We start from the raw sequence: 24982 nt of genomic DNA, 5'->3' as shown, positions 1-24982 counted from the left end.
AGAAAGCAAGGGGACCTATTGGAAAAAGGTTGGAGATTTTGAGAGGAATTTGCATGCACCACTGTGCTGCCTTTAAATTATATACACACACACACACACACACACACACACTCTAGCTCTAATAGGGTCTCCACTGGATTTTTTTCCCAGGAGATAAACAACAATAGATTCCGAATAGCGGTTTGTTATTGCACCGGATCGAGTATGTACGCACTTTGCTGTTGCTCTCCAGCCGGCCTCATTCCAACTCTGGAAGTGTAGCGGGAGCAAGCTGTACCAAAGAGAGGAGCGCGTACTCGGTTGCAAGAGGCTGGCCAACGCGCTTCATCCGACCGACCTTTCTATGTCGGCGCAGCAGCCCAGGACATACAGTTGTTTCGGTCATTTCCCAACTTGTCATCGTAGACGAATGCTGGCGTGGGGAATTGCGTTGCTGTGCAAAAATGTACACTTTCCGAGGGGTCAAACGATCGGCTTACATCAAGAAAAGCCAAACAACTGACTGCTGAAAAGACTCAAAAAAGGATTATTTAAACCTTGATAGAATAGTGGGGAACTTTATCTTGAATGAAGTAATGGTAGTGATTGAAGATGAAATGTTTCAGGCGAAAATGGAAGCCATATTTCTGCTTAATGGTGAAAAGTAAGAGCATTTCCCAAAAGCACTCAAGGGATTGGGACTAAGCTGTACAGCCTGGAAAACCACTCGACAGCGAGGCTAATGAAATGAGGGGGGGGGGAATGCTTCCTTTTGCCTGATGGAGAAAAGAATGGACTGTCGAATAAGGGATCAAGGCCACGTGTTCTGACCGGTCCAGGTTGACCTTGTACGAGAGGGATGTGCACGTCAGATAAAGGTCGAAGTGATTTACACATCAACTGTATTGATCCCATATTCGTTACATTTGCAAAGTCTGATAGGCTCGACGACAACTGCCGTATTTTGTGTGGATTCCCGCCAAACGAGGGAAACGTCCCCTTGATTTGTTTCGAACCGAAAGCCGCGTGACGAGACGGCGCCGCCCGCACTGGATCACATTCACATTACAGCGCCACATCTCGCAGCGCGGACGCCCTGTCAGGGAGCTGGAACCGCCGGCCCAGATGGACGACGGGCTCACCGCCGCTACTCATTTCCTCCCCCGCAAGACGCCGACACCTCCCCTCGAGCAGCGCTCTCCCTCTTTGTCTGTTTCAGACTTTGGCTTCGATGCTCATTCGCGCTGAAAACGTCCGAGGGTCGACCCTGTTTAATATACAGACATCACTGGTGAAATGTGCATTGTGTGATGAATGAGCTTTTTAGTAAATACTATTGTCAGATTTACAGATATTTTTTTTGGGATCCTATTTGGAAACATTGTACTTTTTCAGTGGGTCAATCATAATTAGGCCACATGGCCATGGCTGAGAGAAAATCAAATCCAACAGTTTTTTCTTTCTGTTCTGCATAGCTGGGAGCCGCACAAAGGAGATCGAGGAAGCTAATCTCACTTACAGTGGTGAAATATGCTGGATGGCTCTTGGAGTATTGCACTGGGGCCAATCAAGTGGCGGGCCTTTGGTACCAAGCGGGGGTTAGGGTTAGTCGTGCGTCAGCGGGTGGAGAACAAGACGTTCCTGGGAAAAGTGCTGCAAATTTACCGATGAAATACATTTACACCTATGATGATCCCTTTTTTCCCCTGAAGAACACACACTCGATTTTCACACAAGCCGTTTTGGAACGTCATTGGCGGAGATGCGGTGACTAATTATTGGCCCTGTTCCATGTCGGTGGTACAAACCCTGCCATCATGCGTGCTGTTTCACAGAAATTACAGTGAAAGGATATAAAACTGCACCATAAACGATTCTAATCACTCAGCTGTCCACTTTAACTACTGTACATGTCATGTGCCTAATGAATAGGCAAGCGATCTGAAATATACTGTGTGTGTGTATATATATATATATATATATATATGGACCTTATTAAGCGCTGTTATAGCGAGCCCCTACGGAGAGTAAAACGCTTAACGTCCATGAAATCCCAAATATTGGGGCTGTCATTTTCAGAGGTTGAAGTGGGCATAAGGAGAAACGTCCACACAGATTTGAAACATGAGATAGTTTAACATAACCCACTTGGCTTCAGGCATGAGTGGCCCCTTCCCCACCGTATCTGAACTGAAGGCGGGGCGCAGTGGCGAGTAGGTTGTAATGATTTTGACGCCTCCATTGATATACTTGGCTTCTTTTTGTTGTTGTAATCCTTCAAATTGGGAAGGGTTGTTAACAACGCTTCTCTGTGGTGCGTCCAATTCACAGGACATTTTTCTTTCCGCTTTTCTGCGGCAGTCACGAATGATGTCGTGGTCAGCTCGCCCGACTTGCCGGCCGGCATCGGCGACACTGAACAGGGTCGGATGTCTTTTCTGTTGCACCAAAACTTCAGTGGCTGTCAGTAGGACCGAGATCGTCTTTTGAAGGATATTCATTTCCCCCGACTTGCAGATTCTTGTCCGAGTACATGCCGCTAATTGGAGACACCGCTCGTCGCTACCATTTTGTTCACAGTTCGACCTTCGTGGAGGTCTGCGCTCGACCGCAGGCCGTAAGGATGCTCGTGGAAATGCGATGATATCGCCTCGTTGAAATGAGATTCATAAAAGCGAACTCGGGGGACTGTTGATAATCCGAGGGCATCTGAGGGTACTCGTTATTTTTTCTTTTCGTCCACAATGGAGGTTGCTACTGGGAAGTCAGGTTTCCCCTTGCTGTCTTTGTTTCCGCTGCTCTTTCCTTATTAGCACATGCACCGACTGTAAGGGCAGCCCTGGGGATATGCCGGCATGCAGACCCATTAAATTATTAGACCTCGTTTATTATTAACTCTGTTGCATACAGAACTGGCCGCGAGCTTCTTAATATTCATGCGGGATGGCTGTTCCCAACAGATGCTAACAGGACCAAGTGGGATCAGATTAATGCACTCAAGTGCAGAACACACATTTTGACAGCTAGCGTTTTAATAATGAGTGTTGTTACAGGTCAGCATAAAGACGCGCACACGTACATACAGTACGTTGTTTAGTGAAGCGTTGTGAATGCATACATGCATACATGGTAATCGACGCTTGGAACGGTCAAACGCTTTCTGGTCAGTGGACCATTTCAAGTTTGGAACAATGTTATAGAGAGTGAGCGCTCCGGGCATAAGCAGCACATGAAAGGAGGTGTTTTGCTCCGAAGCAGCCGGAACCAAAAACGGCCACAAAGTGCTCATATAGTCTGTTGTGTTCTCGTGAATTTGTCATCAAACGAGCCAAACGATGACTCTCTTTTGTAGGTTTGCTGCGTGCCTCTTCCTTTGCTTAATTTCCTCTTTTTCTTTGCCCCCTGCATGTTGACCTTGTCCCTTATTCCACCTCGTTCCTTTGTGAGATTGTCCACAACGTATGCGATTTGTGTGCGCGTGAGTGAGGGGACAAATAGGAAGGAGAGCAGCGAGGTGTCCAGCCCATAAATGGCATCAGTTCCACGCATAGGGCTTTCCAATGAGCGTGCGTGTGGAATACAGAAAGAATTAAAGGCGAGATATGCGGATGTGATGTTTGCACTCACCAGGAGCAGTAAAGCCGTTTAGACATTTGAGAGCGTCTAGGTGAGGAAAAAAGGGGGGCTGCGCAAGTGTGTGCATACTGTGAACGTACGTCAGGTCGCCTGCAAAGATCGACACGACGACGGTCCTCGTTCCGCCGGAGACAGGGCTGCGATGATTAGCGGAGCTTCGTGGGCCCCGATTTGTCGAATGCAGTCGCAGCCGAGGCCGCGACCGCGACCGCGACCTGCGACTCTTCGATTTGTCTCACGCCCACTCAAGCTCAGCGGATGGATCCTATGTGCTCATTTGCAACATGTGTGATCAAGCTTTGTGCTTCTTGAGCGGAACCCTCGGAGAGCTTAACGTTATGATTTCAAATATGCACGCAACGCAACATTAGGTGCAGTTACAAGATCAAATTTAGACAAATATCATTCATTCATCTTCTGTCCCGCTTCTCCACACGCGGGTCGCGGGCGTGCTGGAGCCTCTCGCGGCGATCTTCGGGCGAGGCGGGGGGGCACGCCCTGAACCGGTCGCCAGTCAATCGCAGGGCACACAGAAACAAACAACCATTTGCACTCACTCGCATTCACACCTATGGGCAATTTAGAGTCTCCCATCAACCCAGCGTGCATGTTTTCGGGATGTGGGAGGAAACCGGAGTATGCTCACTTCGAAGAGATATTATTACAGAGCTACATGTATTCATTTAACAATATGTTTGGAATCGACCCTGCGTAAATAACGGCACGGACATTGCACTTTGGATGATGAAACCGGAATGAATAGATTATTATAGTATGGATTTGATAAATCAATCAATCCAATCGATCATTGCAGTCAGTTTGCAGTGGTGTATAACTACGCTGAGACCTTCCTGAGTAATTTTAGCAAAATATTCGAAATCAGCTCTCAGGATGAGACGTCCTGTAGTAGTTCTTCGGCAAGACAGTACAGCAAACGACAACGGATGGTTTTGGATCGCATTGGCCTCTACAGGTTCGCCTCGAGTATGGCCTGTGAGTGGATGATGTATAATATATACCATCATCTTTTTTTGTTTTGTTAAAAAGGTTAATTTAGTCAAAATAGGATAACCAAAAACTAGCATAAGCTGTAAAGTACTAAGTACGAGAACAATTATTATTGTTCCTTCCTTAATGAGCCTTTTGGATCTTGCGCATAGGAAATGTCAAAGTAAATCCTTGCATGAGAAGAAACTACTTTTAATCAGCCGCTGACAAGCCAATCAAACGAGCCTGGCTCATTACTGTCAAGAGCGAAGGGCACGAAAAAGGCAGATGACAGATTTAGTGGCCGCTACCCCTGTGGGACGCATGCACAGTTTTAGGGTAAGGGAAACAATTTATCACAATGCAGCAATTCCTCTGCGCTTAACTTTGAATTCATGTTGGAAGATGATGGCTTTTAATGCGCCCAGCCCAGCCCAGCCCAGCCCGCTTCTGTCTCCACTCTATTTGTTTCCCTTCCCGAAAATCCGCAACGCTTTTGCACAAATTGCATCCGAGTCTTTAGGTGTGTGTGTTATGACAGCGAGTGGTTCGCGTGTCTGCCTCAGTAAAATTTCCCGTGTGCAATTCAAAGCATCCGTCCATCCGTTTTCGATACCGGCGCTCATTCGGTTTGCCGGCGAGCCGGAGCCTATGCCAGCTGAGTTTGGTCGCGAGGCGGGCTGCGCCCGTGCACCGGCAGCCGGCCGATCGCCGCACCACGCAAACACGGGCACAACATGCAAACTGGAGGCTGGCTGGAGGTACTGTCGGTGGGCTAATAACCGCTTGTCTATAATCATCATCATCGTCAGGGTTTCCACGGTAAGGACAAAAATGATCTTGAAAATTGGAAAAGTTCAACCTAACATGCTTGCATAGTGTTGCTTGAAAGTGGAGTTTGTCTTGTTACTCTTGTGTTTTCCTCATTTCCACGGCTTCTCCGTGAACGCTCCACTCGCTATTCCTTTCGTGTTTACATTAGTTTCTCTGGCCAGTCCCTGCCAATATTTGGATTTGGGCGAAAGCGGCACCCCATTTCCTGCATTTGTATCCTCTCACTTATTGCTCTCTTTATCCATATATATATATATATTTTTTTTTTTTTTTTTTTTGCTCCTTGGCTCTCTCCTCTCAGCCTGTCAGCCCTGAATTAACAACATCGAGGATGAGAATTAAAAGATCTGGTGGATGACTCCAACGGAGGAAGAACTGATTGTGAGGGCTCAAAAAGAGAGCAAATTAGACAGTCACGAGTGCAGAAGTTGGCCTCGATGGAGAAAGGACCACATTATAGAGTCCCAATGATGGATCCTGAATCAAATTACAAAGCGGCGATCGAGACAAAGAGTAGAATTAGCGTTACACACTGCGTCTTGGTATCTCTTAATTAAGCATGTAAAAGCTTTCTTAGTAGGACAGATGCACTTCTTGGTTCAAGTGGGAACACAGAATGCTCTTTCACTTGTCATTGAGAAGGGCCTTCAGGAAGAAAAAAAACAACCCCAAAAGCCAATCGTTGAATATTAAGGCGCGAGGACACTTCGGGCCAATGACAAAGACATGTCCAAGCCAGCAGCTCATATGAATTCATCACACATCCATCACGTGTCATCGCCGACATCCCCGACGACACTGCTCTCTGCCACCTCCGTCGCTGAATAGACGACATGTGCCGCCGTATTCAAAGTCTGATCACATCGCAGGCTCTCTGTGTGTGTGTGTGTGTGTGTGTCAAATCATCTCAGCTTTGCTTTCCGCACATCTATCGCAGTAAAATCACAGTGAGCTACAAACCACTTACAGCAGGCGTGAACGTTTGAATCTTTTATGAGGACGTGCTGTAATAACAGACCTGTGCAACAAAATCCTCCGTTTAGACAGCAGACCGTTTAGGAAATACAGATTGCACTGGATCTTGAATACGTATGTCAACAATATTTGCTTTCAAACCCGTCGTGGCTCCTTAATGGCGCCGCAGAGACGGAACCAAAGAAATGTCACCGGGGATCCATGTGAACTAGAAGTTGGAGTGGTGGAGTATAACAAAAAAAAGATGTTGGAGTCCTATTTTTCACAGAGCCAAGCTTCAGTGTTTTCCTCAACCTGCCGCCAGCCCACATTTGTCGTGAAAGTCTTTCACTTGTCGGTGGTGCTGTTGCTGTTCAAAAGGTGGGTTAGATTTTGCCAAATTCTCAGTGAGAGTGCGAGTGAAAATGTTGTTCCATTGCGCTTCTGTGGACGTTCACCACACAGTGCTAGCGAGCCCTGTCATATCGATAGATGAAATATCGATGATGATATGAAACCTCTTTTCGTTACTTAGCGAAACACGAGAAAAGTGTGTTGCTCTCGAATGAATGAAAATGGATCGTTTGGCAAGCGAATGACTGCTCTGTATTAAACGTGACGTCGGTATTGGGGGGGCCAGGTGGGTGATGGGAAGGGCGGCGTTAAACGCCACCAGCATCTGCTCCCCTCTTGACTCTGGCCACTTCTAATAATTGCAGGCCCGAGCATTGCAGCACACGTAATCCGTCACGAATGTCTTATAATAGGACCGTGGACCACAACGCAAGGACGCCCGAACGCGACGAGTGGCTGTTCGAGATACCGAACATCTCGGGCCGTTCCCGGGTGAGCGAGCGGCCCGGCCCGGCACGGCACGTACTCAAGCGTGCATCCTCGATGCGGTGTGGCGGCGTCATCCACGCGGTCACGTTTCCTAGCCTCATGCTGTCCTTCCTCACAACCATTGTTAAACATGCAGGCGCAGACCTTCCGCTGAGACTTGACAAGTAATTACTATTCTTCCTGTAGAACACGCTCGAGATTTCACCATTATTACAATCAAACGGCTAAGGATATTTTCATTCTACAGTATGTCAGGCCACCACAAGCTTTGTTATTTGAGTCACATTTTGACGTAGGAAGGAACACCCAGTAGTAGTAGTAGTAAATATTTCAGATTTGGTATTGTACCAAAAAAAAAAAAAAATCCAACAGGATTTGTAGTTTGTTAAAACCCTGAAAGCTTCATTTCATCTAACAGTGGCTGAAAACTGAGCCCAAAGGAAACCACTGCGAAGTCAGTGTTTAGTGCACCCTATAGAGTAACGGTCTCCACGTTCCATTTGACCCAGTTTGAATCAGTCATCTTTAGCCACCATGTCAAAATAACCCAAAAGTTGCCATAAATAAGCATGCCACACCCGCGTGCTGTGTAGGCCTGACAAACTCTCTTCCTGACACCGTCATATGGTTTGCTTGCTGTGTTGCTGTCTACAGTGACGGACAAAAAAAGCAGCTCATGTTTTTTCAAATGCATGATGGCAACGATCTTGATGCGTCTCTGTCAGATGGCATCTGCAGCGAGCCAGATGGCAGACAAAGAGAGTTCGCAGTCGGTCTGAGTCAGCACATTTTCCACACGGCACATCCGCAATTTCAGCCCGAGCGACCCGCTCGCTCGGCGCGGTGATTGACGGCTCTTGTTAATGGTAGGATTTCTGGGAGGAGAACGGCGGGTTAGTGTCAAGGTCGATCGGGAAGCGTTTGGCAGAAATCCAATTGGAGATTTCAACAAGAAAATTGGAAACATGCGACCCAGAGTGGCGAATCAAAAGGTCAGCTTGGGTGCGTGCGTGCGGATGTGGTGACAGCATCAAGAAGAGGGCTCGCAATGTTTTCCACACTGACGTGACAACGATACTTCATTTTGTCTTTGAGTCCGAAGGAAATGATTCAAAATGATTAGTGCTATCATAGGCTAACAACAATTTGCACTCACATTCGTCTTCAATGGACTTCATATCCTCCTTTTGTTTATACTTCATACTTCAGTTTCTTTTTGAAAGGGGAAAAAGCAATTTCATAAAACACATGAAGTACACATGGTTAAAAAAGCCCGAATTAGCCAGAAGGCTAGTTTTCATCTGTAGTCCCCTGGCCATGATGTACAAAAGCAGTCAAATACATCTACAAGACAATATAATACAGGATACATCATCAAAGATTTACTATTAAGAGAGAATAAAACCATCATTTTTTTGATCATAACAAAAAAAAAACATCATAACATACTTGTCTTTTAGTGTTGGCAGCTATAGGTGTTAACTAGCCACATTTTCCGTTTTTTTGTGAAGGCCTTGTCTTGTATGTTGTAAGCAGTTGAACCTCGTTCCACTCACCAGCGCTCCTCACTGACCAGGCTGACTTACTGAAAGTGCTCCTGCGCTTTGTTTGTTTGTTTGAAGCATGGCTGCACTTCTCCTTTCAATGCATGTTGTAAAAAAAAAAGAAAAACACACCCAAAAAGCTGAATACAAATAAAAGCACTCAAGCAGAGGTAATCATTTGTTTGCTGTTGATGTTTTGGCGCGGTTTTGCGCAACTTCAGAAGTGTATTTGTAGCAAATATTTCGGTCAGGGTTGTACCACCTCAGGAGCGTTTGACTGCCACTCTGTATCTTCTATATTTCACACAGTAATGCGAATCGGGACGAAATGGAACCTTCCCATTCCCAACATGAAGATATTCCAAATTGCTGCGTGTACTTTTCCCTGGAAATCTGCTGCTTTCTCAATTGGACACACAATGCCGCTTGGTGTAGAGTTGAAGACGCCAGGAACAAGAATCCTTTTCTCCCCAACACATTTATATTTCACATTTAGAACTTTTGCACTCCTTTGAATCCCAATTTAGCTGAAGGTTCATCTGTACTCGTTTAATGAGGAGGTAAAACTCTGTGTGTGACAGCCCTTTTTGAAGTCTGAGGCAAAAGTCTTTTGAGGGTTAGGGTTATTTTGGCAAAATACGGTGATGTCATCATATCGGAGCGAAGATTGCCCTCTCAGAAGCGTTTCTTTGAACTCACTTTGAATGGAGAGGCTTTCATCAACTGAGCAGAGATTATAGTTGAGGGGAAATCAAATGAATTTGAAAGTGGGTTGACAGTTTATTTGTATAATTGTTATGAAAAACACATCGAGAAAATTCAATAAGCTTTCGATTTATTGGAAGATAGCGTAATGAAAGTTCAAGACTCAATCGTGTGATCCTCCCCGCAAAAACCTAAAACTAATCTGCTGTATATGACATGCGCCGTAGTGCACTTGACGGGCGATGTCCTGCTGAGAGATCAGTAATGCCGTTACACTTTCATTCCAGACTGTGATGGTCAGCTGTGATTTTGATCTGTCCTCACGTTCTCCACAGAGAGCCCATCTGACACCAGCGGCAGCATCTCATTGACATAGATCGAAAGCTCGTGCGGCTGATGGTGGCAACGCACTCCCTCGCGCATCGCACTTTGACGGACCATGTGACGACGCGAGCTGGAGAAGATACAGCTGGCACGCTTTAAAGAAGGCCGCGTGTGCGGGAAATGGAGAGCAAAGGGCACCGAAAGAAAGCTAGGCGGGCTGTTTTTCAATTGTTTATATTGAAATATGTATTCTTACATTAATAAGAATCTACAAATGGGCTTCATGCTTTATGAAACACTTTATTTATTGAACACTCCACCGGCCATAACATTGAGGTGCACTTGCACAATGTTAAATAAAGATAAGGTAAGGTTCATTTTGGTTGGACAATGTGAGAGAATGATCAAATGGAACATTAAGTTTCGGATTTTTCACGCTAACCCTCATGTGTAATGCGTAACTGAAATACTGCAACCGCGTATCCTTAGTGATTCAATTCAGTTCCACGCCGCTGCGAGCTACAACCTCCATAAACATATTTGTTTGCCTTTGTGTGTCGGCTCACGGGGATTGCTATTTCGCTTTTCCAATCTATGGCAATTATGTACAGAAATGGCATGAATGGTAAACCGAAATGAGCTCTTTTCGATTGACAGCTCTTTCTTGTTCATGGTCGGATTTCTGGAAGGAGAACAGCGGATCGATGTCAAGGGCAACTGGGCGTTCGGCAGATTTGTGCCTCTCGTTCAAATCCAAAATTAGGGTTGTTAGCTAGCGTTGGCATGTTTCCTGGTTATTATGAATTTAAATGGTAGAATTCAATTGTGATTCAAACAGGAAGTGCAGTCGTCATTGGCTTCATGTGTGATCGCGATCACGCTGCAAAGAGGATGTTTCTATTCAAGCAATCCAGAGGGCGAGAGTAGCTAGGGTTGTCCAGCAAGCTTTTGGGGTTCTCTGAGATCATCAAGTATTCACGGTGCCGAGACGTGGTTCTTGGTGTGCTGTGAGGCATAATCCCAAAACACAGAAAGAACAACCGACGGGATGTTTTCATGCCAATTGAGAACTTAGGTGCTAGTCTTCCTTTCTTGCGCTGACGGAGAGAAACAATCATTGAATGCTCGAGGTTGGAGTGGTCCAAAAGGGACGGCCCCGTTTCGATGGCTGTCAGTCTTGCACGCCACCGAGAGATGAGAAGCTACTCTTGGTATAGAGGTGACTTCGACACACTCGTATCCGTTCAATCCAATTAACAGTGATCGATAAAGCTTACTCGTCGACTCATTCCAGCGTTTTGGGCGCAGTTACAAATAAATCAAATGAAGAAAAAAAAATGTAGAAAATGTGTCCAGCAGACTTTAGCCAAACTTCCTTTGAGCAGGACTGTTGTGTCCCGTGATACTTGGACTTGCTCATTTAAAAAAAAATCAAAATACAAAAATAATAATAATCCATTTTGTATTCACTAATTTAAATTCTTTAGTTATTTATTTATTTATTTTTTGCGACTGATCCGGTTTGAACATTATCCATGTTTTGCGGGCAAAAGCGGGGACATGTGATTCCCTAAATAGCCTATCACTGCAGTTGAAAGATTTGTGTCAAACGCAAACGTGAGGCAGACTTGAAACTTGCAAAAAAAATGACACTGACAACAACAATAAAAGTTGCCCAGATGAAGGCCACATGCTGTGAAATCACCGCCACACTTCCGATGAGCAGCTTATATGTTTCTTAATCTCCACACAATCAGCTCCAACATTGTGCTAAGATAATATACAGTACGTCACGTGCATACGGCGGTTACCTTGAAACAAGCAAATTCAGTCTAGCGCACGTACAGAAGTGAAGTTCCTGCGAATGGACTTGAATTCGATGTATTGATTGAATGACCGTGTCATTAATTTTCACATTGTCACATTACTGCTGTGGTTTCCATTTGATTAGACAGAAGGGGATTGTAAACGGATGTTATTTGCCAGCATTTATTGTGTCAGCCTCTCTTAATGTTTCCATTTGGAAGATACAAAGACTGTTTCAAATGGGATCGAGCAAATGTTGCATTTGGAAGGAGCTGACGGAAAGGAAATGAGAAAACGATGCACGCCAACGAACCGCTGTTCCAAATGAAATCCGAGTGACAAACGCATTGAACAGAAAAGAGGACACGACACGACGACGACGACGACGACGACGACGACGAGACACGAGTCCTTCCTACATTCTTGGGAGAAAGAAAGACTGCGTACCAGCGGCGGATGCGTCATCGCTCCCGTCAGCCAAATATACTTTCGTCTGAGACTTTGGAACGGATTTGTTGGTAAAAGTCAACGAGGATAGACACAAATGTGAAAAATAAGTAACCCAGAATAGCATAGCCCTAACTTAAAAGTAGTCTTTTATCTTTGTGCGTGTGTGCGTTTGTCTTTCCGTGTTTAGTGAAGATGAGCGCTCCAGAATATGGGTGGATGGATGTCGAGGTTTTATCGGACACAGTTTCTAAATAATAAATGAAGTGCATCTGATGCCGCTTTGACACTTCTAGAATTTTACACTTAAAAGTAAAATACTTATCTGGATTTTATTATGATTTATTATTTGCATCCAGACAATGTGACGAATCAAATAATTCCATATTGTGATTGTAATGCTCTCAAATCAAACATTATCACTTTAGTTCAACTAAAAGTATTGTTTTAATGGGGAAAGGTTGCTACTTGATCATAATTTGAATGATTGTGTTATTTTGTTTCTTCTTTTAAACATAGCAACATGTCAGAGTTGAATGACAATTTAACCAATTAAAGCGGGAAACCTGCTTCTTGACTTCCTCTCTGTGAACATTAGAAAACCACAAGCGTGACAAACTGAGCCTTGTGCTTGAAGGAAGAAGAAGAAACCTTTGCTGTTGCATTTTCTCAACATTTGTAGCGGTTTGTAGCGTTTTCTTCGACTTTATGTTAGCGCAAACAGCAGCATTAAAGACGGCCAAATGATCTCCGCACGTCAACAGGGATGGGCTGATCAAAGAGTGAAATATGATCACTGGCAAGAGTGACACATGGAAAGCTTCTTTGCAGGCTCGCAGCGGAGATCTTCTCTTCTGGAATATCAAGACTGATATCCATGGAGGCGTGCACTAAAGGTGCACTAGTACCCAATGAATACCCAAAGCACCGATATGTAGTTATTTCATTTGAAAATGCCGTTGCCGCGACTTTCGGACCCTCCGATGTCGGCGGACCGGCCGGGATGCCTCTCGTGTTGCCGCTGAAGTTCCAGTTCACAATTGTGTTTGTGCAAACTCTTCCCCCGTAATCCTGCTAGCTAACAAGCAAGCAAACAAATGTGATCGCGTCATTGCTCGCCCTATGCAGCTGTAGGGGAAGCAATGGCGGAGCATTCTAGATTTATGTATGGAGTTGACGTGCGCTACGGTTCGACTACAATGCTCTCCCACGCCCAGTCAGCGTCGGATTACTTCTCCGCTTTTTGTGCAGAGCTGCTGGTGCTTTTGTGAGGGGTTTACCTGAGCCAAAAGAATAGCAGCAGCGGGGCGACTGACTGCCGGCGCTGCTCGCACAACAGGTTACAGGGCGGTTTGTTCAAACATGTCACAGTGCTCTTCAGCTAAATATCAAGTCACTTAAGGGCACACTCAACAGCCCCCCCCCAAAAAAAGGGAAAAAAAACAACCATACGCTCTATATTTGCCTCCATCTCTTGACCTTTGCGACCATTCTGTGTTAAATGTAAACTCAACACCATGGATCATACTGGATTCAACTTCTCTTTTCTAAATGGAGAATGTGTACTTTGTGTGGATTTCCATCCAATCTGATTTGTGTTCATGGGACGTGACGATTGCAGATGATCACTCATGATGCAGTACAGCTGCATTTCTGAATCCATCCGTCCTCGCTCTTCTATCGCGCGTCCGCCGTAGGCGATGTGGGGCCTCGCCCGGCTGACTTTGGGCAAGAGGCGAGATCGTCTCTGGACCGGCTTTTATTTATTTCAATTCATACCAGGGTTTCAAAAGACTCCAAATAGAAAATTCAGTTGTTCCCAGAGACCAGAACCTACTAGAGAAATGTATTTACATTACATGAAGGATAGGGTTTAAAGATGAGAATCAAAAGAAATCATGTACAACACAAGTCAGCAGGCCTCCACACACAACTTGTCCAAATATTGGAATGGAATGAATGAAAATGAAGACAAATGGTGGCGCCTCGCTTTGCTGGCGATTTCAAGCCATTTTTCTCAGCACATGGTTGCAAGAAAATAACACAAACCGAATGAATCTGCCCCCCAGCTTTTGATCTTTCCCATCGCCGATCCCTTGATTTATTTCGGTCATCATCTCAACGGTCAACGTTTCCTGTCCTCCTTTCCACATGTCCCATCTCTCCATCAACAACAAAATACATAATAAGCGTGACAATGTAAGATTAGCTGCGGGCTCGCTATTATCTTTTCCCTGCCGTCGGTCAAGCGGATCTCCTCAGCCCTCTGGTCATCTAAAATCGGGTTTGTTCTCTCTGTAGGGGTCTTAACGGGGTCCTCACTCAAAGCTTCATCTTTTTGTTCATTTGTAAATTGATCCAGTCTTGGGTTCCAGTATGAGGTCGGGGGTCGTCGCGTGTCCTGTGTTCCCCCTGAGGCGACTGTCTGTCTGCTAAGCACATTAGCGCACATCCCAGGCCGCTTTGCTCTCCGTGTGCACAGAGCTGAAATGTAGACGGAAACCGAATATGAACATCGTCCGTAAAATACGGTCATTGTCCTCAAATTCCCCATGCATGGCCAGTCAATCGCTCACGTGCGTTTGAACGACAAGCATCCATACAGTATGTAAGGCCACATTCTCAAATGTAAGAGGTCAAATAAAAGACTGTGTTAGAAAAATGCACAAAACAATTTTCCTTGCCATTTCTAATGTGGTGAGTAACTCGGGAGACATTTTGCACCATCCGTTGCTCCTCAATTTGTGTCTGGCAACAGCGCGTGCTAATTCCTAATTGGCTACGTTTCCGTTTCGCGTCACAATCACGAAGCTCAGCCGTGTTGACCTCACACGAGGATTTGCGATTGCAAGTATATTATCTAAGAGCTTTAAGGTTTACTATTGTCGGGCCCCGACCGTTTTCGGAGCAGATCGGGGAGGAATAATCGCTCATCCCGCAGCGAAGGGGTAATCGGTCAGGAGACATCCGAGAATTGGGTCTTTGGTTGCTGACTTTGAAAAAGCTCCAATTTGACCCGTATTCCCACGTAAGATGTCTTGAGCATTTTGGCTTATAAATAGCAATGTAAATTCCCAACAGAGTTGACATTCCTTTGTCCGGTGGCCCGATTGTTCCATTTACAGCCTCGAGACTACGATAAGCTGCATGAGCGCTGTCCGCCTCTGTCAGATCACTCGGATTTGCAAGGAAATCAATACTCCAACGAGCGTGTGATGCTGAGTGGGCCATAAAGGTTCGACTAATGAGCCCCGGGCTCAAGGTGGCATTGTCGGAGTGTTGTACTTTCGCAGTTTTCAAAGCACTGTATAGAAATGTAGTTATGCTATACCGTGCTCGCGTGTACCGTTATTATGCAGAGTCGAGAGAAGTACATACCGTCGACTGCAAGCAATGATCGTGCAAGCAACGCTCCACCTCCCAAGACATGTGACGTGATAGCCTGGGAGAAGGACAAACGGACAATTATGGCATCTTCTGAATTAGGAATTAGCAAGGTGATTTCCTTTGGGACCATCTCGTGAGAGAACACTTTCCAAAGGCCAGTAGAACTTTTACCCATGTCATGCGCATTTCTCGGACACTCGTGTACTATTGCGATCAGACCGGCTCGGATTAACACTTTCAGAAAGGAAGTCAGATAAATATGTACACTTGTAGACATTTATTACAAGCATCTCTCAGTATGCAGGAGTGCAGTTGTACACCACTTCAAATGTCCATGACCTCGCAAAGCGTGCCTATATGGAATTGCTTTTATTCTCCTGTGAAAATGTCATTTATTTTAAGTTCCACCCGCATATACTGTCCACATTACCTTCTCCAGCTAAAATATTTCATTATACATACTTTTTAAACGTGATTTTTTTTTTTTTTTTTCAATCAGAAATAGCCCTCGGCTCACCGAAATGATGAAATTAAACTCTTGTGCGTTGTCTTCCTTCTTGATAATGAAAAGTGCCTTCAGCTCTGTCGGGCTAATGGAACCATCTGCTAGCAACTCCTGGAGACTCTCAAGCTCTCTTAAATAATTTAGAATATTCTTAAGTCTCCGTATCTATCAACATGGCGAACGTAATTCTAAATGTGGAACCGAATGTGTCAACTTTGCTTTTCACTACGCTTTGCACATTCAGTGGAAAATAAAATCAAATACAAGGCAAAGTCCAAATCTGTCATGATCACTTCAGTCAAAAAGAGCATTTGCAGTACGGTTTAATTTGGTGGTCTGGCTTTGTTCCGAGACCCTTCTTGCCTTGAGTGTACGCGGGGGGGCATCGGTCCGGGAAGGTCACATGAGCAAAACCACAACACGGACATGACAATGATTAAGTCTGATACAAGTGGAACTGGGGTGGATGAGGAACAGCGTAGCACACTGAGAAACCGAAAATAAAGGAATTCTAAAAATGGCACGACCGTGAAAGGGAATCGGCTGAGACAACTGAATAGGTGGAAGCTAATATCTTGGTTATGAGCTGAAATGGACTGACAGCTAAGCGTCATTTTTATGACGGCAGAGGGGACGTCTGGGGAAAAAAAGGATTATTAACTGTGCTGTCATCTTTGCTTATTTTGCTAAAAATCATTGGCACAATGATGAAGGAAATCCTTAGCAGATCATTTGTTGTTATTAAAAATGATTTCTGGATATAGTCTTTGTGTTTATCCCAGGTGACAACAAAGCAGTTACTTTTCATCTTTGCTAACTGTACTTTCTCTTTGTCTTGCAGGGTCGAGGTCACTGGAGTGCAGCTCACCGCAGCGATTTGAGGATTCAAAAAGACCGGGACAAAAACCGATCCCCATACTCATCATAATGGCACCTTTCGGTCTTGCTAAATTGGAGGCTCGACTGCCGTTGCTTTTCCTCATCGTGACACTGTTCGTGTGTGTGCTTGACTTTGCCGCAGCCGCAATCCAAGGATACGTTGGAGAAAAAGACCCGATATGCCCATCCGTGTGTAGATGCGACGAAGACTTCATCTACTGTAATGATCGTGGCCTGAGCTCCATCCCCTCACTGCCGGCTTCCGCATCTGTCCTCTACCTTCAAAACAACCAGATAAACAACCCTGGCCTTCCCACTTCCTTGGAACGCCAGCTTACTGTACATGTAGTCTACCTCTATGACAATGAACTGGATGAATTCCCCGTGCACTTGCCACCGTCTGTCCGCGAGTTGCATTTGCAAGACAATAACATCCGCACTATTCCTCGTAGCGCTCTGGCTCGGATGCCGCTACTGGAGAAGCTCCACTTGGACGACAACTCTATTTCCACCGTCAGCATTGAGGACCAGGCTTTCGCAGACAACCCCCGATTGCGCCTTCTTTTCCTCTCCCGTAATCACCTATCTAGCATCCCTTCAGGATTGCCCGCATCTCTGGAAGAACTCCGTCTGGACGACAACCGGATCTCCACTATTCCCACGCATGCCTTCCGTGGCCTCACCTCACTGAGATGTCTTGTTTTGGACGGCAATCTGTTGGCGAATCAGCGCATTGCCGATGACACATTCTCACGTCTGTCCAACTTGACGGAGTTGTCCTTAGTCCGCAACTCCCTTCAGACTCCGCCCGTCAACCTTCCCAGTGCCCATCTCCAGCGTCTCTCGCTGCAGGAGAATGCCCTGATTCACATGCCCCGTGGCTCTTTGGATGGCATGCACAGGCTGCAAAGGCTGGACCTCTCTGGAAATAATCTCACCACCCTGCCACGGGGACTGTTCAAAGATCTGGACAACTTAGGGCAGCTGCTGGTGCGAGGTAATCCTTGGCACTGTGGCTGTAACTTGCGGTGGCTGTATGATTGGTTACGCGCCCGTGGTAATTCAATCACAGTGAGAGGTCTCACCTGCCAGGGGCCTGAAAGGGTGCGAGAAATGGCCTTGAAAGACCTGACTGCTGAGATGGAGGAGTGTGAAGTGGTGAGGACAGCTGGGACTAAAGACAGAGCAAGTATTGGTGGAGCGGATAGTTCTACCACCAACACACCTTCCCAAGGTTCCCTCTTCACCCTCCGGTCAAAGCGTCCCGGTCTGAGGCTTCCCGACTCCGGCTTGGACTACACTCTCAGCAGCAGTGGTGTAGGGAAGAGTCTGGCTCTCAATGTGAAGCCTCTCTCTCAAAGTAGTGTCCGTGTTACCTGGAGTGTAGCGCAGCCAAGTTCTTCCTTCAGGCTCAGTTGGCTCCGACTAGGTATCGGTAACGCCATGGGATCAATCACGGAGACGTTGGTCCGGGGTGATCGCCGGGAGTATCTGCTTACCTCCTTGCAACCGCGCTCGAGCTACATCATCTGTATGGTGCCCCTGCCTGCCAGCTCAGAGAATAAAGGCGGGGTTTCAGGAGAAGCTGACTCTGATGAAGCTCTGGTGTGTGCAAAAGCGGAAACCGCTGATCCCAGCCCATTGGAGGAAGACGAAGAGAATCATTCCCAACCTATGACAGTGCTGCCCCTGACGGGGATTATTGGTGGGGCTACTGCAATTGTATCGTTGGCACTTATCTTTGCCATCTTTTGCTGGTACGGACACAGGAGTGGTCACTCGTGTTCCCGAGACCATTACACTCGCAACGGCTCCCGCAAAAGCAAGAATTATGATGACTACATTGAGTCAGGCACCAAGAAAGACAATACCATATTAGAGATCCGCGGTCCGGGGTTGCAGATGACACCGATGTCAGCTTGCCAGCCGATGCAGCCTAAACCCTTACAAGAGGATTACATCATTCATACCATCTTCCCGTCCAATGGCACTGGCCTGTACAAAGGTGCCAATCATATGTCCAATGCGAGGCAAAGCACCAACAGGGGTTACAGAGAAGGAGGAATCCCAGACATAGACTACTGTTACACATGATGTATTGTACCAGATCCTGACCGCAGAATCATTTGTAAACTGTATCAGATGCACAATATTCCTCCACACGGACACTTCGGAAGCACCCTTCTGTGCCTTTGACTTCTGGTATCCCATTCCATATTACCTGTTGTTTTCTGCACTAAGAAAACAGTATGTGACGATCTGGACCTGAAACTGTGTGGGGACAGTTCACTGCTCGGAGCAGACAAAACATCCTTTGTGTAAATGCGCAGTGGACCGTTTCTTGACATCTTAGTAATGGCCCGTGTATGTTTTACTGTGTATGCTTCCTCTCTGTGACATGTAAGCAAAGAATGTATACACTGTGGAAAGATCGGACGATGGTGGAGACGGACGGCTTAGTCCTTCTCAAACAGGAGTCGCTATCTTGAATGGAAATGATGATGAACTGACATTTCTGACACTCATCTCCTTCTCGCTCATCGGTTACAGTATGAAATTTCATCGAGCCGTTGGTTCTATCGCGCCTCGATTCTATCGTCGTGCCCTACCAGCTATCCAGGGAAAGGGCTTTGCCAAGCTGTGAATTGTTCGAATTCAAAAATGAAATAGCCACTTGTCTTAAAGTCAAGCTTGTCATGCCCTTTTTCAGTTTTAGGCAGGATGAAGATCTTTTTTTTTTTTTTTTTTTGACTGGTCAGCCTTGGTCGTACCTCAGATCTTTCACATTCAAGCATCGCCGCGTTGCACTACTGCCATGGGACGCGACATGAGCGTGTAATTACAGTTGGTCTTAAGTGGATTGTTTGAAAATGTTCTTTGTTTTGAAACCATCACATCATCCTGCACATCTTTTTATTTATTTTCTTTCATATGTTTTTGTCTACACTGAAATGCTCTTTAAAATTGCTCACCCTTATATTTCTCATTCATGAACGAACCCCACTCTTGAGACATTGAATTGTTTCCGTCACGATTGGCTTTTTCGAAGGCGAGGAAGGCAAGGCAAAAACGTGGAGGGCCCAAGTGCAGGGGAGGAAAAACTTTAGATTTGATTTCCCCAAAAAAGGGGCAAAACAAGGAACTTGGCTAAAGCAAACTAAACGAAGTCCCAAAACGGATGATCAAAGTGACAAAGAAACACTCGAACCAACCTAAAACCGGAAACAAGACATGACTGGTAACGGAGACATGGCACAGACGGAGACAATGACAGTGAACCGACAAGAAGCGAAAGAAACCGGGGAACTGAATGCAAACAGATCGACGAGACAACGAGGAACACCTGGACGAGACGCGAGTGGCCGGACGGAGAGAGCCGATTGGTCGACACGAGGTAGAAGGTTGACGACAACAGGTGGACACAATAACTAAATGAGCACACGACAAACATGGACCCAAACCAAAACAGTTTCACCTAAATAGATAAAGGAGTCTCCAGGTGTACACATTATATGATATGTATTTTTCAATAAGAACCCATGCAACTTCAATTTGGCATCTGCTGATTACTCTTGGCCTAGGTTGTGGACAAACAGAATGGGAAAGTAACAAATTGAAGTGGCCCAGAAGTGTATTTATTGGGAGCTTCCTGTGTGAGGCAAATCCTCGCAAGGAGGAAAAATTAGCCATCACATTTGACCTTCACAGCGGGCTATCCAAGCCACGGACGACGGGCGAGCGAGCGGATCGACGATAGGCTGATGACAAAGGTTTATTGCTGTTTGTTCTTTGGATAGTAAAAGACATTTTTATGATTGTATGAGCACTTAGCGGAGAAGAGGAATATAAATGTAATGAGAGAGTTACATCTCCAGACGGTGACAAAGACCCAAAATTGATAGCTTCGTCATGACGACGCTCATCCGTGCATTAATATGGGTTGGCTCATCCACGAATAGCTGGGAATTGGGCCTCGGGCTTAATCTTGTTTACTACCATGTTACTTCCAAAAGGGAAACGAGTTGTGCTTCCTTCATTGTTGCGCCTGCCTGAGTTTAAAAAAAAAAAAAAAGAAGAAGAGTGGTCTCTGACAACAATGTCAGAGCAATTTCTAATTCTTCTTGCTCCCACAAGCTCCCAGGCCTGGATACATTCTAGTTAAAGGAATGTTGACATTCTGTAATTGCTATTTTGCAGTCATAATAAACTACAGATGTGAATACTATTGAAATAATTGTTTGAGAGAAGTGCCATTGATCCAGTCTCAAATGATTTAGGGTCTAAAGAAGAACAACATCCCAGCAGCTGTGGGAATTTGAGCAAAAGCCGCATTATGGCGACTCCTCCGGGCAGCATTCGTCAATGCGAGACAGGCATCCAAACAGACGTTCAGAGAGAGAGAGAGAGAGAGAGAGAGAGAGAGTCTATCATGCCTTTACAGTCGTTTGAAAAAAACAAATGTGTTAATTGACCCCCACCCCCATACTCAATCCAATAAAAAGCCCATCTCTAACACATACCTTCTCATCATTTGTATAAACATAGTCATGGCCACAAGCATTTTTTCCCCTCTGAAACTCCAGAAAGTAAAGGGTGCCATACATTTATTTGCATAAGGTGTATATGTGAAATACAAATTTGAATTTGTGTGACATCAGATGGAATCAATAAAAGTTTGGTAATCTTGTTATTGCTGAAACCTGTCATTTCACCTCACGACTAAGAGCAACGTGACTTCCGGAATGGAAACCAACTTTGCGAAACAAACAAAACCAGCGAGATTTTGAATTGGAGCCGAGCAGCGAGATCATTGGGACTCCGAGCTTCAATGAAGAAATGCTTGAGTATTTGGAGGACCTGTTGGACTTTTTGCCATCATTTGCTAATTTGGACAAAGAAAATAATTGTTTTGTCTGCAAATCAAAGTCATGATTTGTACAAACATTCTCAGTTGTATTAGGTATCGCAAAGTCCAATGAAATCAATTTGAAGAGAACAAATACTACGGATCCGCGGTGAAAGTTGTGCTCTGATATTTGCTTTCTTTTTGTGCGAACAATTTGCCAATTCCTTAAATGGGATGCGAACGTATCGTGACGACGGTTATCATTTTCTCCTCTGCTTGTACACACTGAGCAATTGTCGGGCTGTCGTGAGAAATCCCGCAAGTGTCGTGTCTTATTCTGATGGCTTCGGATTGGAGAGACGGACTTCTGGTTATTGCACTCAAACGCGTTCAAGAAAACCACCAACTAAGAGCTTAAGAAGAGTGAAATGCCCCCAGTGTTTGAATTGAATTGTTTTATTTGTGTCATTTTCCTTCTTGAACTTCCTTGCGTTTTGCAAAATTCAAAAGATTGCCTTGCAAGTACACCTTGCGGACCCGCGGGCTCGTTGCAGGTGTGAGCGAGAATCAACTGCTGCGGTGCGCCGTAAACAGTTTGTCGTGGCAGCAACATTCGCCACCGGTTAATTGGATTCGCAGCTCTTCAACATGCTGGTGTGCGTCCCAAGCAAACACAAATGAATGGAAGAGCAATGGGAAATGATTCTTTACCAATGGTCCTTGGATTCCACGAAGCGTCCTTGATAAAAGCAGTTGAGACTTTGGATAACATTCAATGATCAGTTAGGGGCTAGGCTAAATAAACGATTCTATTTTAACTTGCGTTCTGCTGAAGTTTTGGACAATTCTAAAGCCGCAACTTTTGGCCGTCCATAAGTTTGTCCACCGCCATCAGACGCTTTTGGATGAACTATTACAGCGATTGTGAGAAAAGCCCTCGCACGAATACACTCCAGCATATTGCAAAGTCTTCCCAGGAGAGTGGGAACTTTTAATACCGACAAAGTTGGGCGCAAAATGATTCCCCTGGGCAAATTAAAGAGTGAAAGTGAGTTTGTATTCGCCGACGAGGCATCTTTTGGCTGGAAAAGAATCATGGAGAATATAAGCCCTTTTCAATGTTTTACCCTTTATGGAAATGATTCATATGGCTGCCTGGTCTCATTGGACAATAGTCAATTTGCACTTAAAACATTGTGCACCATTCTCAAGGGTTTTGGTGACTTGTAGCAAAATATAGAGCATTCCAATCCATAATGTCATCATTGGATATACCTGTACTGAGGAATTTTGGACATGAAACTTTTTGTCAAAATGTAAAACAATCATGAAAATAATCAAGCGATTTGGTATGAATAGCTCTTGTGAATGGGTTTTGTCTTGTGCCACTTTCTTGTGTAATTTGCAGATTTGAAAAATCATTTGAGCTCAAAATTCGGCCACGGTATGACTCCTGACTTGACTGCAGGTATCGCGGCCATACGATACCTGCAATGTGTTTGTACGGAAAGATGCGTCATGTGGATGCTCGACAACAGCTCGGTTACTTGCTGTGTCTTCCTGTGTCCTTCGGCACTCTCAGAGATGGAAGAAGATCCTCTTTCCGCGGTCAGTCACAGGACAGCTTAAGTGAGCGTGACCTGAAGCTTTGGGTAGAAACCTGCTTCTGGCCTCACTGCTCGACGATTTAAGACGGTCCCCTATGAATCCCCTGTTGCGCTGCGAGAAAACAAATGTATACGGGAAGTTCAAAATGAGAAATATGAGGCCAACAGAGGATATTGCGCAGAAAGGGATTATGGCGACGTCTCACTGTCTGATTGGCCTGCTATGCAGATGATAAACACTTATGGGTTGATTAACTCCTAAGACAAAGAATATAAGGAATACATTGATAAAGATTATCCATCCATCCATTTTCTGAGACGCGGGTCGCGGGCATGCTGGAGCCCATCCCAGCTGTCATCGGGCAGGAGGCGGGGTAAGCCCTCAACTGGTTGTGATAAAGATTAGCTTTGCCTAAATACGCTTTCCCCCCCCCCCCAAAAATTGTTGTGGTTTTTTTTTGGGTTTTTTTTTTTTTTGTTTTTTTCAAAAATGGAACTGCAGGACAAATTGGTTGTTATCAACTGTAAAGACTGAAACTGTCCTCCGGATTGGTACAAAGTTCTGTCGAGTGAATAGCTATTTTATAATTAGATCAAGGGACAAGAAATCTTTTCGGGGCTCTTGGTTAGTAAAAGCTTTCCACGAGAGTCATTTGATGATACTGCAGTAATTCAGTTACTGAAAAACTGCAGCCGATGCAACTTGGCTGTGCCGACGAACGCAGACGGCGGGGGATTGTCTGTGTTTTTGGCACATCCCAATGGCGTGTGATTGTGTATCTATAAAAGCAAGTCTACTTAGATAGTGAATCATTCTGTGGATTGTTTTATTGAAGATTATTTGTGTGCATTTGCAAATGACTTTCATGCCTTTTTTTGTTCGACACAATGTCACAGCAAGGCAACAAGAAATCATTTTGTAAGAAGGGTATGTGACTGCTGTGTGATGGATTTTTGCCCAGATGTACAAGCCCTAGGCCCATTCATTAAAGGCTTTTTACATTTTGGTAACTTTTGTCTTCTTCTTATACGTTTTGGGCAATTATTGAAGTCCCACCTCTTTTTTGGAATGTCCTTGATCTAGCTACAGTATCTAGTATCTGTATTTTACATGACCTCATAATCTTCTGATAATAATCATCATTTTGGTTTTCTATATTTTCCTAAATGTTACATTTAGTAGTCAAATACTACTTTGATTGATGTTGCATTGATTTCGTTTGCTGGGATGCTTTTTTAGTTTCATTTCTGTGTTGTGGTTTTTTGCCAGTACAGTATTGATTTATGATAAACATGTCATTTTTATAGCAATGTTTTGCAACTTTTATGTTGTTTGCAGGTTGATATCGCCTTGTGTCTAATAGGCATCAGCCCAGCTGTTAGCATAATTGTGACTGCCATCATCTCGCCACCAGCCCGTTCCCTGCACAGGTATAAATAAGTCTGCCTCATTATATGTATTATGTGCTGTACACACGGGCATTTGGTTCATATAAACTGCACCGTTTATGGAGGAGTAGGGGCTGACAAATTGTGTGTGCGGTTTAGTGGGAAGAAGGAACGATAGCCTCATTAACAATCTGCTGAACTGGGCTCTTTTTAATGTGGAAAAAAATGGACGCTCATCCTATTGGATACTGAAAAGAGTTTGTTTCTGCAATTCATTAAGTGTAGGTGCCCCCTAAGAGAGAAATAGCAA

The 24982-nt window shown here is 45.0% G+C and overlaps 1 protein-coding gene across 5 annotated transcripts in view; it reads left to right on the top strand.

Moving 5' to 3' along the window:
- The window catches only part of flrt1a (fibronectin leucine rich transmembrane protein 1a), a 53002-nt gene extending 29285 nt beyond the window's left edge, over positions 1–23717 (top strand). For 3 of the 5 annotated variants that reach the window (XM_061751772.1, XM_061751775.1, XM_061751773.1), the window contains one exon: positions 16793–23717. In XM_061751772.1, coding sequence (XP_061607756.1) covers positions 16793–18924 — 2132 coding nt within the window. In that variant the 3' untranslated portion in view covers positions 18925–23717. Of the gene's footprint in view, positions 1–9817; positions 12510–16792 lie in introns of those variants that run through there. The other 2 variants (XR_009785162.1, XR_009785163.1) reach the window with 1 other exon arrangement.
- Positions 23718–24982: the final 1265 nt, after the last annotated feature.

The sequence above is a fragment of the Phyllopteryx taeniolatus genome, chromosome 17 (genome assembly GCF_024500385.1).
Source record: "Phyllopteryx taeniolatus isolate TA_2022b chromosome 17, UOR_Ptae_1.2, whole genome shotgun sequence".
Lineage (NCBI taxonomy): Eukaryota > Metazoa > Chordata > Actinopteri > Syngnathiformes > Syngnathidae > Phyllopteryx > Phyllopteryx taeniolatus.
Note: the sequence above shows the minus strand (reverse complement) of the source record. Positions and strands in the feature narration are given on the sequence as shown.